General features: G+C 30.1%; 1 protein-coding gene across 1 annotated transcript in view; it reads left to right on the plus strand.

Moving 5' to 3' along the window:
- Positions 1 to 17,367, plus strand: part of LOC106467814 (protein scribble homolog) — a 96,061-nt gene that overhangs the window by 12,344 nt on the left and 66,350 nt on the right. Inside the window, exons 2-3 of the mRNA XM_022396009.1 lie at positions 482 to 599; positions 16,415 to 16,493. Of these exons, the coding sequence (XP_022251717.1) occupies positions 482 to 599; positions 16,415 to 16,493 (197 nt within the window). The remainder of the gene's footprint in view (positions 1 to 481; positions 600 to 16,414; positions 16,494 to 17,367) is intronic.

The raw sequence follows: 17,367 nt of genomic DNA on the forward strand, positions 1-17,367 counted from the left end.
ATCAAGCCTTTATTTATTTATTTTTTAACATTAGGGCTAATGATTTTATGCTTTTTAAGTCTAAACATTAGTATGTTTTTTAACATAATTTTTTATCATTAATTATAAAGGGCTGGCATAAGATGGGTAAAGTGCTTACAGGAAATAGACAGAAATGAAATAGTTATTTATGCAAGTAAAATATTGTGCATTTGTATTTAAAAAGTTAATAATATTTTTAATTTGTGTGATATGTTTCCTGCCATACCACATTACTTTTATTTTACAGTAATATAAATATTTTTCATCAAATACTAACTAATTTTTGAATAAATATAAGCATGTGTGTGTGACTTTAAAACTTAAACTAACCCACTGAATCTGCGTATTATCTGTTAATAGTTATCATATTAACATTTTAAGTTGTAAAAAATTACCAGTGATATAAAAATTATTTCAAACTTTGACTTGTTATTAAAATGTTAAGTTTTTTTCATTACAGGGCCTTTTTCGGTTAGTTAAGTTACGCAAGTTAAGCCTTAGTGACAATGAAATTTACCGCATTCCACCTGACATAGCTAACCTCATCAATTTAGTAGAGTTTGACATCAGCAAAAATGGTGAGTATCTGTTTATGTAGAAGCTTTCAGGTTGTGTATTGTATTAAATCAAAAGAAATTTTCTTAATTTTGCTTGTAGTAAATTGTGTTAAGACAAAGTAAAGAAATTTATGCATGAAACTATATGTATTTAAACATCAGAATTTAATATGAACACTCCAACAAAATAATTACACCTGAAATTTACCTGTAAAGTAATTAATGCAAGAAGTGAGTAATTAACAATCAATATAAAAATGGAAATAAATAGATTAATATTTGTTTATGACTATACATCAAATACATTAAATTAACATACTTTTGGTAAAATGATAAAATTAAGTCTTTTTTTTTTTAAGTGGAGATTTTGTCACCTCCCAAGTGGCTTTATTACCTTTATTGCTACAAAGAAACACATTTCATATTAATATTTAAGTTTGGGCTTGATCAGTATTTGTTTAGCTGTGACATAACTAGAATTATAAGTTATGAATATTCTCTCTTCCTTAATAAGTGCATGAAAATATACCAGCAATTGAAAGTTTGGTACTAAACACTAAATTATTGAATAGTAAGAAAGATGTGTTTTCAAAATATATATATAATAAGAACATTCTAATAATAATGTAAAAAAAACTGCATGTATGTAACCACTTGGGTGAATAATTTTATGATTGTTGGTTTATAAAGTATGCAATTGTTTTAGTGCAAGAGACTGTGAGCTATCATCATACGTGTATGTTCTAGTTTACGACGTCAGAGAAATTAAGTTCGTTTCCTGGTGATGGAAGTTCTTGAATTTTTTTTATATTTCTACTTGAACTTAAGTGCCTCTCAACTGTAGATGAAAGTAGTAATGTACTTAAATTCTTTGAATTCTTTTCATGTTACTTGAATCATGTTGAAACAATTTTGAATAAGGCTACAAATATTCAACACATTAAGCTCTTAAACCAATTTGCACCATTGAAGTTGTTGGTTTATTAATAAAACTTGTTTTTGAGTATTGTGTGTCGAGCTGGTAGCTACTAATTTGAAACTATTCCTATGATTAGAATTATAAAAGGTTTTCAAATGGAAACTTAAAATTACAAATATTCTCATCTCTGTTTATATATATATATTATTTGTATTATATGTATAAAGATATCGTAGTGACCATAAGAAATTTTGCAATCATAAAAACAACACTACATAAGAGAAGACACATTGTATTCAGTCTCATGAAAATGTGTGATTTTTTTTTGTCTTTTATTACACTCTTTATGATATCGGAAGGTATTTGTAGCCTTTTTCAGATCTTTTAGAATATCAAGATTTCTTAATGTTAGTTTAGCATTTGTAGTTGTGGCAAATTTCTTAGGTTGTGGAGCAGTATCTCTTATTTCTTAATGCTGCCTGAGCAAAATTACGTATTTCAATGTCATCTATACCTTTCTTTGAAACTTTTGACAGTCTTCTATTTATATAGGAAGAAGAAAGTGCAGGGTCTAAGTTGAATGAAGTCTTTAACTATGAAAGTAAAACTGGTCCAATATTGTTGGCATATTTAATAACCTTTTGTGTTGAACATCTTAACTTTATGTTTTCTCCAGTACGGACACGTATTCTCTCCTTGTGGTTTGATCAAATAATGCAGTGGAAGCATAATTTAAGAAAACAAATAACGAGTTTATTCACATCAGAAGTCTTTTTTTATGTGTTTGATTGAATAGTAGTAATAACACATATTACATAAAAACTTTATAAGGTGTTCAAGGTGGGTTTACCCAAAGTACATGTATAGTTTCAGTACAATTTCACATGAGAAATTGTGAAAGCTATGGAGCTTGAATGAAACACACCCACACAATAAAACAATGCCTGATGTTAACAAACATAGAACTACTTGGCAACACAGTAAGAAACATACAAAGCTGGCAGTGGACACAACCTTGCATGACCTGTTAATTACAGCTCTTTTAGTAACCTACCATCATATACTGTAGAAGTAGTTATTAAAAAAACTTGTGCAGAAGAAAAAAGTATTATAAATATGTGTCATGATAGAGGAGTTACAAGTAACTGTATGTTAGTACGTATGGTTGGTGTTGTCTGATGGTATCCAGTAACAAATGAATGACTATATGATTGTTGTAATATTTCCTGTTGAATTAATTTTTATGTGAGACAAATGTAGTAGGAGTTAATCTCTTTAACATTCACTGTCTTAAAGTGGAAAACTTAGACGTGGGATAAGGGAGAAATGAATTAACTTCATAACTATTCCATATTCATGTGAATTCTTTAACATTGTGTGTGTAGGTGTTTTTTTTATGTTGTCAACTTTTCTAGTGATGTTTTTTTTCTAACTTTCATCGATACATTGCAGATGTATCTGTACATCATGGAGAAAATATATGAAACTTTTTAAATCAGGGAAATTTATCAGGAAGGTACTTTTTTTTAAATGGTGGATTTTTTGTTGCTGTTACTACTTAACTATTTCAAAGTAATGTTTCTTTGGCTTTGAAAGTGCACTTATTATTCTTGTATTTGTTCTTTTTAATAGTCAAATTAGGAACTATTATACTTAGCAACTTTCATTACAGGTTTTTGATATTTCTCAAGTATTTGTAAAGTCATGGTTGACTTTAATTTGCTAATACATGTTTGTGGGAACTTATTACATTTATATACTGTATTGTTCTACTATAACTTTGTCAACTGTAATGGTTTCAGAAAAAAATTACAGTAATATACTAATAATGCTTGGAGACGGCTTGGATGGGTAATGAAGAAAAACTTTAATATAAGTTTAACATAACAGCAAGTATACAACATTTCTACAAGGTTTTGTCATCATCATTATTAGTCTCAAAGTGGGTTCCTCATCATCAACAGTAATATATTACTGTGTTTATAAGTGAACTGTTTCTTTTTCTTTTTGATCTGTATCTCTCTTTGTAATTATTAAAAAGAAAAATCAATTTCAGTGATTTTAAACTATTTGTTAATTTATCCTTTAGTTATACCATAACTTCACACTAATTTTTCTAGAAAAGATATTAGATATTTTTTAATTTTATTAAACAAAAATGCAGTAAATCATGAGTTACTTAAAATTTATGAGTACATGCAGTTTTGTACAATTTCTGTGTGGTCTATTCCTACTTTTTCAAAATAAAGTAAAAAAAGATATTAAAAACTTAGGTATTCTCTGCTCAAATTAGTTATGTGTATATACTTGTACTCACTTTTATCATAACTCAGTTTTTTCATGAGTTTGCTAGTGTCAGTAAGTTATTTTTCAAAACTTATTTTTAACCATTATTCAAAACTTTAATGTTTTTATCTTTGAGTCACAATTTTTCTGTTTTCACCCGTACTTGGGGCAAGGAACATACACATAGTTATGTAATTATTTTTTAATTAGTTTTCATGACTGAAGAACAATCTGAAACTTCAGAAGCCCAGTGTATATTTTGATGCATCAGTCTGCACTATTTTCATAGATCTGGTAGTATATATCATTAGATGCTTAGTTTACTACGAGGTAAAGAAATATCTACTTTGCACATTTGTAATATTACTTATTATACTGGGTTGTTAGGATAGAGAAAATAACAGATAAAATATAGCTTTACTGAGAAAAAAACTTGATATTCAATTAGAAGTTTTTAGAGGTTATACAAATGAAACATGAAACTATAAGGTGAAAAACTATTCTTATTCTTAATATAAACATTACATAGCACTCAAACTGACTCAACAAAGGTTTCATAAGTTCAGACAAATGTTTAGTAAAAATATATATTAAAAAATCTAATTTTTTTATCTACAACAGACTTTTAATATTTACCAAAGGTTTCCTAATTTTGTGAAGATACTTTATAAATTCAGTTATACTACACATACTTTCTGGGTTACGTGGTGATTACAAGATTGGTCAAAATGAACAAGGCTATATACAGAGAGTTAAATTGTTACACAAAACTTGCATGCAACAAAGCACAACCGGTTAACTCTGGAATGTGTTTTCCATTTATGACTTGAATACAGGTATTTAAGACGTGTATTATAAAAGATTGAAAAATTGGTATAACTGTAAAATAGAAGACTAAGTACATTTGTTTGATTTGTATCTTTATTTTCTTGTATTAGAGTATGTGATGCAATTTTTGAATATAAAAGAGAAAGTAAAATTATGGATTTTTTTATTTTATTAGATTATTAGATCAAGCATATATAAATATTATTTGTTCATGTACATGCATTTGTGTTTCTAAATGGGTCACCAGAAAAACTATTGTTTCAAGTTACATATTTAGTTGGTGGTTCTAGGAATGGTATATATTATAAGGATGTATGGATGATTGCAAATGAATTGAAGTTCCTACTTTCATTATTCAGTAGAACTACGTATACATAGAAATTTTAATGTCTGTAGGAAAATAAGTGGTTTATCTCTTTCCTGTTTTGAGTTCAATTCAAATAACTTTTTGTGAATCACATTCAATTGACAAAGAAGACTAGAGCTAGGTCAACTTTACATGGAATGTACAGTTAGTGATCAAAGTTGTGTGTCATCATGTATATGTGTGGCTAAACTTACACATAAAATTATAACAGAAATGAATTTATTCATTTATTTGAAAATTAGTTTCATCATTTGTATTGTTCAAGTATGTTGTCAGCTATCTATGTATAAGTAAAGAAAATTATTCAACAGTTAGGCATATTAAATAACACAGTGCATATAAAGTTTCATGTTTTCAGGTATATGTTCTTAAAGAATGTTTAACATGAATTAGTGCTATTAGTCCCTTCATTCATAATCCATACCTTTCAAGCTTATGAAAAAGTTTTAAAAAAGATCCCTACATTTTGATTTTAGGTTCCTAGAGTAAATTGTTATTATTTATGGATTTTTGTTTAATAACTTAATAAAAGTATGATTAAAATTAGAAGAATTACCTTGTAAGTGTAGAAAACTGCATTTTGATTTAAAGAATTAGAATAAAAAATCATAATCTACTAAACATTAGAATTATAATTTTCAGTGGAATCTCAAAAGTATTTTAATGAAGTTTATTTGTACACTGGGATTGGGTTACCTTCAGTTTTGAGTTTCATCTGTATTTTCATATCTTAAGATATTTGTCATACAAAAGTTTTTTCTACATTACAGTTACAGAGTAAAATTAAAAATGATTGTTTAAAAGCTATATAATAATAATAATAGGCATTTCTTATTAAAGAAAATAGTTTTTCAAATCTGATGATGCTAGATTCATGAAATGTTGCCTTTAAAGGCATTTTGATTTTGGGTTTTACCATTACTAAACTTTTAATTTTGATGTTTTAAATAATATATATATAAATTTTTCATGCTTTATTTTGCTCCTACAATAGATTATTGTTAATGAAATTTCGGTTTATTAAAATATGGGTATTTATTGAAGGAGAGAAGAGCAAGTTATCTAATAATAGGTCTGACAAAAACTAAAGGATATTTGGTGTTGAAAAAAATGAAGAAACATAGATGTTTGTTATCAGAAACATTATAAAAAGTAGAACAAACACACCAAAAAAATTAAAAACGAAGTGATATAAAACAAAGCCGATAACTAAGAAGTTTTAAATTAAGAAATAAAATTAATATTGAATGTCAATAGTGTTTTTGTTTGGGGGGAGGCTCAGCAAGAATACATTTAATATCAGCTGTTTTAAACTAGCATGCCATACCCTTTTGTTTTTTCTGCAATAAGGTTACATAAGCCAGGTTTCTCAAAGTGCGGGGGCGCAACAAATGATCCCTTGTGAGAGGGGCGAGCGATTAGGGTAAAGTCAATAGTGCAATATCGTAATATTAAGCATTTTAATATACTTTTCATGAATGAAAATAAGTAATTACTACAACACATAGAGCATTTTAATTTGTATTACATCTCGTCACTTAACTTACTCTTTTACTAATTTAAAGAGGGGGGGGGCAAGAAAACGTTTAATAAACGGGGCGTGGATGACAAAAGTTTGAGGAACGCCGACATAAGCAATCAAAATTATAAGAGCTATTACGATACGAGTCGATTTGGAGTAATAAGTTGTACTGATGATTTGTATTCTGTTCACATAAATCGTACGTAAAAAACATGCAATCATTATAGTTAAATTTCACTATTAAAGCATTACTGATAAGATTGCATTTTTATGCACGTTATTGTGCATGTGCCCGCTGGTAAAATACGTAAGCTTCTTCAACTTGTGTGGCAATAATTAGGCCTACTTTCTGTTACGAGGGAAGACGTCCTTTTAACGAAACGAATGAAGGAAATTATTATTATTTATCATGAACTATGTAACTGCCTTGCTTTTCTTTTTTGCCTCATTGTAACTAAACTTGTATAACTTCCGGAATTAGTAAGAAGGTGTCAGAAGTTGTGACTCGTGAATGGAATGTTACACGATGACCTCGGTGTGGTTTGGAGCTAGCTCTCGTGACATAATATTTAAGACGCCCATTCAATGGCATATGACGCCGTGATATCTTTACAAATTACGTCTACATTATTACATTCTTTTGTACATTATATATATATATATATATATTACCATAATTTATATGATGTACACCCATTTATTAGCCAATGGTTGTTCTTGCTATGTATTTTGGCGTGAGATGAAAATATTTTGAAGCATTTTATAAAAATTATAGATCACGTTTTTTCTCAAAGAACTAGTAAATGCCATATAAATATAAACAGAATAGTATATCCATATATATTTTCATTGACACAGGGTAATGATGATTGATAAACCTATCGAGTTGTTATTTCTCTATGTTTATTTAAGCAAAGTATATCCCACAGAAAATTTAATCAGTGTGCCCACAACCCTTTTCTTTAACCTTTCACTCTAAAGTCATTTACTAGAGAATACTGGGTATTACTGCAGTAAGTTTAGTTAGTATTAAGAGTACGTTTGAGGTTAACTGAATTTTATATTTTCATTTCTGTCGGTCTAACATGACTATATATCAATAATGCTGTTAATTCATAACATAAAAAAATATACAGTCAGCTACTCACAATCATTCAGAAGTTTATTTTTATCCCCATAACACTTAATTATAAAACCTTTCAACTTCATTAATTATTCAAAAATAAACCCACTGTAAATCACACAAACACAGCGATACTCAAAAACTGATCCGTGACAAATGTCCTCATTTTTCAAAATGGCGTCTCCTTTACCATTATCAAATTTCATACAATGGTATTTTGACAACTTTATTTTTGTAGATACTAATTTGTAGCTAATAGTAATAATTATAATTTTATTTCTATAAATAAGAAGTTGTTATTTTATTTGTATGTTGTTTGATTACAATAAATTTAACATAGTATTCAAATTAAATATTGTAAAAAGGGATTTGTGTCGTCTGATTAGTCTATCGTTACAGGCCTAGTTGATGATGTCTTATCGTAGAAGAATATTCCCATAGCTTTCCATTAGATATACTTAGTAGCGGATGCAGAGGGAGAGTCCACCATACCCCCTTTTTTCCAATGCAAGAAACAAAATTAATAGAAACAATAAGAAAAATGGAGATAGAAGTAGTAAAAATATTATATTTAATTGTTTCCTGGGATCAGTTATGCTCGGATTGCTATTTGGAAAGTGGGTTTTGAACCGTTTGAAAAGTGCAAGATGTTGAAGATAGCTGTAAAGAATCCTTTTTTCCAAAATATTATGATCGATTTAAAACCCATTACAGGGTGATTATCAAGCGTTCCGTAACACTCTCTAGCCTATCGGTGAAGAGTGCTTAATATAACTTGATTCCGGATGTATCTTTAAGATCATTATTCTTAGCAGTCAGTTCCGCAAATAAAGGAAAATATGGTAACAGAAAGTATTGGTCATTCTGATTTTTATTGCTAACTTGCCAGTGGGAGTCACAGGCAAAAATCAATGGAAACTGCTAAGTACTGGACTTAGTCTTCAAATTTCAAAAATTCTTCAGCTTCTCAGAGGGGGAGGGGGGCTCTCCGATGTCTATTTATTTCGATCCCCTCCCCATTTACAAATCCTGAATCCGCCCATGTATACTATTATACAAAAACATCAGATACGAAAATAAAATTACCAGACTATATAGGGAAAAATGTTTTATATATATATTATGGACATTTTAAAATTGTATTATAAAGTTTTATCATTTCTGTTGACCATACTAATTACCTCTTTCAAACGTTAGACTAATTTGCACACAACACTTACATTCTCGACTAAAGAGCATTAAAGGCTAAAATATCTTTCTAAACAAACAAAAGGCGTAGAAATATAAGACAAACATCATGCTAACAGAAAATAGTGAACCTTTATTTGGAGAAATGAATATAAGCTTAGGGAAGAGTAAAAAATAAAACATCTATTGGTACGATGTCTACAGTTCACACGACAAGATGTATGACACAAATGTAAGTTTGAACATTTTTAATGTTCAGTATTCGGAAAACAAATATTCTTTGTTGTTAAAATGTCAAATTTTGAGTAAAGAAATTCTTAAAAGAGAATTACAATTACGTTTTTACTAAATTTTTAATGTTGAATTGTGAACTTGCGAGTAAGTCCCGAATGACCCTTCAGGCCGGAAACGGTTACTTGAAGCATAATTATATTATTGGCGGAGATGAACGTCATTTGTTCTGAATATATTATTACAAATAGTTTAATAGCAACACGTAATATATAGGAAGAGCTAAATGCCATTAGGTAGTTTTGATTACTTTTTATGCGTGGTCGTTATACGTCATATTTACGTTTTTGTTTTTGAACTAATCCCACTTGAAAATATATGAAAAAAGGCTTAATGTTTGTGCGTCCAAGAACATAAGCATACTCACCTTTGTACCTCCTAACACAAGTTTGAGAGCATTCTGCTCACAAATATACGTGAATGGGCTCGCTGTACAATCATGCAAATACTAAATTGTTTCTAGGAAACAAACAACAAAAATTAACCCACTGAACCTCCATACCAAATTTGGTGAAGATCCACAGGAGGTGAGGTAGTGATGAAACTTTAGTGGTAAAAAACGCCCACGAAAACCGCAAATTGAAAAACTGAAAATGTGTATATATCTCCCCATGGACCCAATAAACCTTCGTACCAAATTTGATGAAACTGTAGAAATGTTTAATAAACACCAAAACAAGATAATTGGACACTTATTTAGTTTACTGTTAACTTGCGTTAATATTAGCCTTTATACACGTGAAAGATCATTGCAGCAAAATAACAGAAATTTATATTTCAACCTATGTGCGAAAATATCTGCCTTAAATAATAAACAGATAATTGAACTCCCCCTTCCCTAAAAATGCGTACTTTTACTGTGTGATTACTATTTCGACGTTGATTAAAAAACAAATATTCCATGTGCGTACATGTTGCTTGTATCTTCTCATTGCCCTCGCCTATGCTTCAGTATGAGAATATCTAATTGAAAACAGTTGAGTGTTGTTGATCTTATTAAACCTCGGCCTACGTTCTGATATTGAAATTCTTTTAAGATTGTTATCATGACAGATTGAATGAGAATCCCCCAACTCGTGTAAGTATTCGTCTATCATTTCAAATGAAAAATTCCTTTAAAAAAGTAGCACATAACATACTTATTGACACACGAATAACTTGCTCATTAACACCTGAGGCTACGATATATCACCCTCTGTATCAAATTGTAATGTGGCATACTTTTATTCTTAATGATAATTAATTCAGTATCATTTTTGATATTGTAGAATCAATATTGTTTATAACTAGCTGGAGCCTCCGTCCCCTGGACGGAGGTTATGTAAATTTACGATTAATGAAAGGGTATCTTAGGACGTGAAAAGTTAAAACGCCCATAAAAACTGCAAAACACAAAATGTGAAACCGCAAGTTTGCGTGTATCTCCGCATTGACCCAACAAACATTAATGCTAAATTTGGTGAAGTAATCGTAAAAAACGCCCATAAAAACCGCAACACGCAAAATGTAAAACTGAAAATTTGTATGCATCTTCCCATGGATCCAATAAACCTTGATGCCACCAAATTTGATGAAGATCCATAAACAGGAGGCGAAGTAATGGTAAAAAAAAAAAAGAAAGCCCATAAAAACTGCAAAATGCAAAACTGAAATTCGTATGTATCTACCTATGGACCAAACAAACCTTCGTGTCAAATTTGGTGAAGATCCATAAAGAGGGGGGCGAAGTAGTGGTAAAAAAAAGTATTACTTGCCTACGAAATATGACTTTCCTACCTTAAAGGAATGGTTACAAACTGAACACGACTGAAGGTCTTGTTTTGCTGACTCGATAAAAAATACTGTTTGTTATATGCATGGTTCTGTTGTAGCCAAGCGAAGGATGATTATTTGAGAATCGAAATAAATGGTTGCCATTTATTACAACTAGCCTGTACTTCGAGATTTGCTGTTGGGATAAATAATATAATATCAAAAGTCAGTATACAATCCTAATAAGATTCGTAAATAATCAAATTATCTGCGGGTTGCAGGATCGAAAGCCGTTCCCAATCGTTCTCACCGTTTCGGCCACGCGGGCATTATAAAGTTACGATCATTCACACTCTTCGTCGGTAGAGAGTAGCACAACGGTTGGCAGTGAGTATTATTGACTAAATGTTTTCCCTCTAGCTTGTCACTTCAAAATTAGAAACGGTTCACGCAGATAGCCCTCTTGTAGCTTGGCGCGAAAATTCAACAGAGAAGTAAAAAAAAATAAATTAATAGTGTGTCAGTTGAGCTCACTGATATTTACAGTTAAATTATCTGTAATAATAAGAGATAAACTAGTTATAAGCCATTATGTTAGGCCTATCTTGTTTTTAACACTATATTGCTAATCTAGTGCCTTAAGGGTTTTCAAGAATTAAGGAGTGTATCATGAACCATGACAGTGGTTCTTAATATTGATCGCAAATAATTGCATAAAACCCTAATAGAACGTTCAGGCAAAAAGCACTTTAAACAGTAAAGATTCAATTCAAACAACACTTTAAAACCTTTAATATTAACTGTTAAGACTACACACACAAAAATGCACAAGGAAATGAAAATTAGCTCAAAACGGCTCGTTTGTAATTCTTCTCTTGCCAGCCTTCAACAAAAACACCTTGGTATATTGCACCCAAACATTTTGTAGAATACTAGATAAGGTACTGCAAAGATCGTAAAGGTATTGAAAAGTCGATTTGTTTCTTTTATATTTTGCATAAGCTAAAAACATCAAATTTTAGTCTAAAAGATGTTATCATTATCCCCTTGAGGTTAGCTTTTGAACAAATACCTGGTGTTCCTATAAAAAGCTTAAATACAGGGTGAAACAGGAATTACCAGCTTATAGATGAACATTAGATGACTGTAACATGTATATACTCGGTGTTTTTAGGGGGCCAACCCCTATAATATGTATAATATGAAGGGGTAAAAAAATCAATAAACATAATATTAAATTGTATTACACATGTTCGTAAAATAATTACTCTAAAAGACAAGAAGGTTTATTTAAAGCGATGTTTTAGACGTTATGTTTTTTTAAGGCTGCTTTTTTATTGGTCATTTTTTTAGCTTATTGGGGTTTGTCTTAGTCTAGGCATATGTTTTCCCATTGCTATGTATTACATATATAGAATTGTTACACAGAAACTATAAATGCTCACCATATTCTCAAATAAATCTCCATGACAATCTACAGCTGCAGCTTAACATTAAACATCTCGAACTAATACGACCAAGTAGTCAAGAGTTACAGTAAATCATCATGACTCGTATCAGTTAGCTACCAGATATGTTTATTATCATTACAATCTATAAAGTTAGCTGCCATATCAAGTAATCCTTTGCCCATTGTAGAATATATATATAAGCCAGCAAAAAAGATAAGTAAAAAAATTGGGAACTTAAAAACCTGCAAATAGGGGATTGTAAAAATTAAGGAAACAAGGCTGGAGATACTGTAGTCATTATTTACTCAAACTAAAAAACCCTATTTTGGCCCTATGCTGTTACCTAGAATTACATTTGGTGGAGCCAAAATAGGGGTTTGTACTTTGAGTAATTAATGTCTAAAGTAACTCCAACCTCGTTTCCTTACTTTTTTACTATCCCTATTTACTGATTTTTAAATTCACATTTTTGTTTTTTTATCTTGTAGTAATACTATTTCAACTATTCGTCATATTCATTATCCACAACGCGTTTTGCTAAATCCAGACTGGCTGGGATACAACAAACACAGTAGTGGTCGGAATACTACTTATATTGGCCATTTGTCACTACAAATATGGATATGATGAATATAATGTGGTTCAAATATTATAATTATAAATTCTTCTAATTCTTGAAAATTCCTAATGGACTAGATTAAGAATGTATTGTGGAAAAATATGATAGGGCTAACATAATCTCTTATAACAAGAATAATTAATTATCGTGCTTCACCAGCTTGTAAAAGGCGCTGATACCATAACAATTGTTGAAATAAGTAAACTAGTATTTGTTTTGTGGTCGCCTTGTATATTGTTAAAGAAAATAGTTTTTTGTTTTTGGTATACTGATAATTTATATGTTGACTTTAATATAATCCAACAGCTTATAAACTTGGATGGCCCTTTTTTATATACGTCACATTATCACATTTATTGATGACACAATCGCAGTCCACACTGATAATTTCAAACTGTGGAATATTGGTTTTTTCATTTGTTTGGAAAATGGTTTGATAAACCACCTCAGCAGCATAATAGAATATATTAATCAATTTCACATAACGAGCATTTGGATTACATTATTATAGCTTCAGACTTCCTAGGTCAGATTTTCCTAAGAGTGATGTCTAAGTGGGAAGATTAATATGATAGTTAGTAAAAATTAAAAGGGTGTCTGTTACATGAAGTGAAGCCTAAAGCTGTGTGTTATAGATATCAGTAGTTAAAAATTTAAGGAAAAAAATCGTTACTTCACAAATAACACACCAACTGTAACCCGAGTAGTTTGGGAGAGCAGACCTTCTTAAGGTGTTATATCGCACATTCCAAGTTTCTCCCCAGTGAATTTTCTATCGTTCCAAAGTGTCCGGATATCGAATTCCCTTAATTCTTCTGTATTGATAACTTAAACACGTGATGGTGGTAGGTAAACACTTCAAGTTAGAAACCTAACATCTGTTTTATATATATGAGTTCAACTGGTGACAGTATTATCAACTGGGTTCTTTGAACCTCACGTTACATGGAATTTTAAAATTGCATATTTTATTTTGGAGTAGAATGAAAATAAAAATTCAAAATGCGTTATTCTTGAATATTAACATTTTCAATTTTGTTTATAGCACATGTTGTAGGCTGTTAATTTTGGTTGAACGAAACTAGTTTAGTAATAATTATTTTTAATTTCTTTTTCAGCACCTTTTTTTTTTTTTTCGCCGAGGGGTCAATTTCCCGAACAGTGTTCTTGGCTTAAATATTTCTTAATTTTGTTGTTTTATAAATGTCAACATTTTTGTAAATTACCGTGTACAAACAGAAACATTATTACGAAAGACAGAGGCAAGAAAACTTAAGGTAAAATTTGGGTTTAGCCAATTGTACAGATCGTGACTAATTGAAAATTGAATAAAATTGGGATTGTAATAACCAGTCGTGGATAATTACATTGAATTCACAGGCTTTTCAGTTTAAACTAAGCGATTAATTAAACGAAATGAAAAAGCGCGGTAAATTTTGTTATATAGTAGGCATAATATATTAACACGAAACAAGTAACCTATTACTGTAGGCGTGACTACGAAAAATCTCGTTACACGTTACAGTTTCATCATTCCACGTATATATATATATTATCTGTTTAGAAACTGGACGTTATTTTTAGTAGCATAAATTTTGTCGCCTGCTGCTTTCTTTCATCATCAGGGAGCGTAGCTAATGTCCACACACGCCCGCGCACGCGTATCAATGTAATATCAAGTCGGAGAAAGTAGCGGTTCTTGAGGTTGTTAATTCTTCAAACAACCCACGTGACCTTACCACGTCATCTTTTTTTTTTAAAGCGGATATTAGATGTTATTTACTTATAAAACAAAACTGCTGTAATAAATGTTATAAACTATTTAGCCCAGTTCTAACTACGTATGGAAACGTCATTTCATACTTCATCATTAGTGTAACATAAATTACACAGCGACTTTGTTATTTCTGAATTTATACTTTTATCGTCTTTTTAGTAGTTGCCTTTTTATTGTTTTAGTTTATCAGAACGATCTTATGCCACGCTTGAATGTTCTGCGCAAATTGGATAAAAGTGTGTGTTTAAAAATTAACCTATTTTTGAAGTTATTGTATCTACTGTCTTGAATAAGCCTAGTTTGATTTTGAAATTAACGTGTTTTTGTGTGTAAAAACATGTTATATACTCATCTTTCAGTTAGAAGTCATTTTTAATAAGTATTATGTAAACACAGTGTCGAAAATTCTCAACTTTTTTCGCTTGTTCTACATAGTCTTAAATACTTGTTGTGGTTTGCTTTAATTTTATTTTTCCATTATATATATGTTCAATTTATAATTATTTTTCCATTTGAGACATGGATATGTTATCAAACAATCATTTGTTAAATGTGAAAATAAATATTTGTCTGTTCATTCATTACAAAAGTGTTGTTTCAGTAATAACACAGGCCAGCAAATTTAAACTTCATAAAAGTTGTTTTGGTTTTAATAATGGATTTTCCATAATTCAGCTATGCAGATTTCGAAAATAATATTAATTTTTTCAATCACATAAGGATTTTTTACAAATCCTTACTTAGATCAAATTATTATTTCGTTTACCACAATGAACATTTTTTATTATGTTTGTTAACAAATATACAAACAAACTCAAGAAAAGGGAAGCACATTGATATCAAATGAATGTGCATTCTCATTCATCCTGATTTTGTTTCAATTTATGTCTTTTTGTCTCAAAACTACGTGTTGTGGCCTCTTTTTTTTATGTATTGTGTTATGAAGTTTTAATCTGTACGTGATGGAGGAAAATGGATATCATTTTTGGATTCAGCGTACAGAAATTACCGTAGAACATGTAAAAATTTCAAGACAATAAAACCATCACAGGCTTGTGTAATCTGTTTTACAGACAGTTAGAAAAGCCATAAGTATAACATTTTTCATTGAATTCAGCTATATTTAAGAGTATGTAAAGATGTTAGCTTTCAGTAATATTGAATTTTTAATAACTGTTTACATATTGTCTTAATAATTTTTGAGTTTATTTCATGTGCTAATTTTCAAATTATTGACTTGTTTTTGTATTGTCTACCAGAGGGTTTTACGTGTTCTGTCATATTGAGTAATGTCATGTTTTTTCTTATTAAGTGTAAATAACTGATCCAAAATAAATCTCTTGCTTTGTGTACTACATTTATAGGAGATCCCATCAGTTAATAATGGAATTAAATACCATATTTATGGTATTTTGTGTTAAACTTTATTATATGGCTCATATGTTATCAGGTGCCATGTAACCAAAAAATTTGTGGACACACAAGCAATTTTGTGCATAAATAGTTAGGAAAATGTGTTATAAAAAATTATGGGATTTATGTAGACCTTTTTCATAAATCTGTGATCCAGATGAAAAATATCTGTTCAGAAACGTACAAAACAATTACATTCTGTATGTCAAATTGATACAGATGCTAATCTCTGAAGAGTCAAAGTATGTTGAATTAATGTAGATATAACAAAAAATTATTTTATATTTCTCTCTATTTTAGATATTTCTGAAATTCCTGAGAATATCAAATTCTTGAAATCACTTCAGGTGGCTGACTTTAGCAGCAATCCTATTGTAAAGTAAGTAAAAACAAATTTATTCATGGTTTATTTATTTTATATTAGTGAAAGTACCTGGCCTTGCTCAGGTTATTAGGTTAATAGTGTATGTATTCTGAACCCATTTTAGCATAAATGTATGATCTATATACATTTGTTGCTAATCAACATAATATAGAAGCCATTGTTGGAATTCATTGTTACCAAAATGCACTGGCTGTTATATATATATATTACAAGTTGTCAGATAAGGAAACACTTTTTTTCTATGTGATTTTTTTGCTAGCTTGTTTCATTAAAATGATGCACATGCGTGCATGCACATGGATAAGTAATAATACCCAGGTCACACCCTCAGGGTCCACTTAATATAGGTGCAAAATTTCAGGTTTCTAGGTTCTTTCCTCTTGGAGCTATGTTAGTTACACAGACACGTGCATAAACAAAAGTGTGTGTCTGGTTATCTGTGATTTCTATTTGTAATATAAGGAACTACTTCTCTTCTATGTGGTTTTTTGCTAGCTTGCCTCATTAAAAATATGTGTGTGCAGGCACGCATGTGGATAAGTAATAGTACCCAGGTACACATCCTCAGAATCCACTTAATATGGGTGCAAATTTTCAGGTTTCTAGGTTCTTTACTCTTGGAGCTATGGCGGTCACACACAGAGTAACAGACACGCCCTTTTATTATTGTAGATAGATGTACAAGTACTAATTCTACCTTACTGAAACAGCTTGAAAGCTTTTATATCCATTCTTTATTCTGTAAAAAAAAGATTAGTTATAACTCCTTTATCTTGTATGTACATACAGTACATACAGTTTTTCACTCCATTCTGCTGATAAAAGTGTGTGTTTAAAAATTACCTATTTTTGAAGTTATTGTATCTAC

The sequence above is a fragment of the Limulus polyphemus genome, unplaced genomic scaffold (genome assembly GCF_000517525.1).
Source record: "Limulus polyphemus unplaced genomic scaffold, Limulus_polyphemus-2.1.2 Scaffold2751, whole genome shotgun sequence".
Taxonomy (NCBI): Eukaryota; Metazoa; Arthropoda; class Merostomata; order Xiphosura; family Limulidae; genus Limulus; species Limulus polyphemus.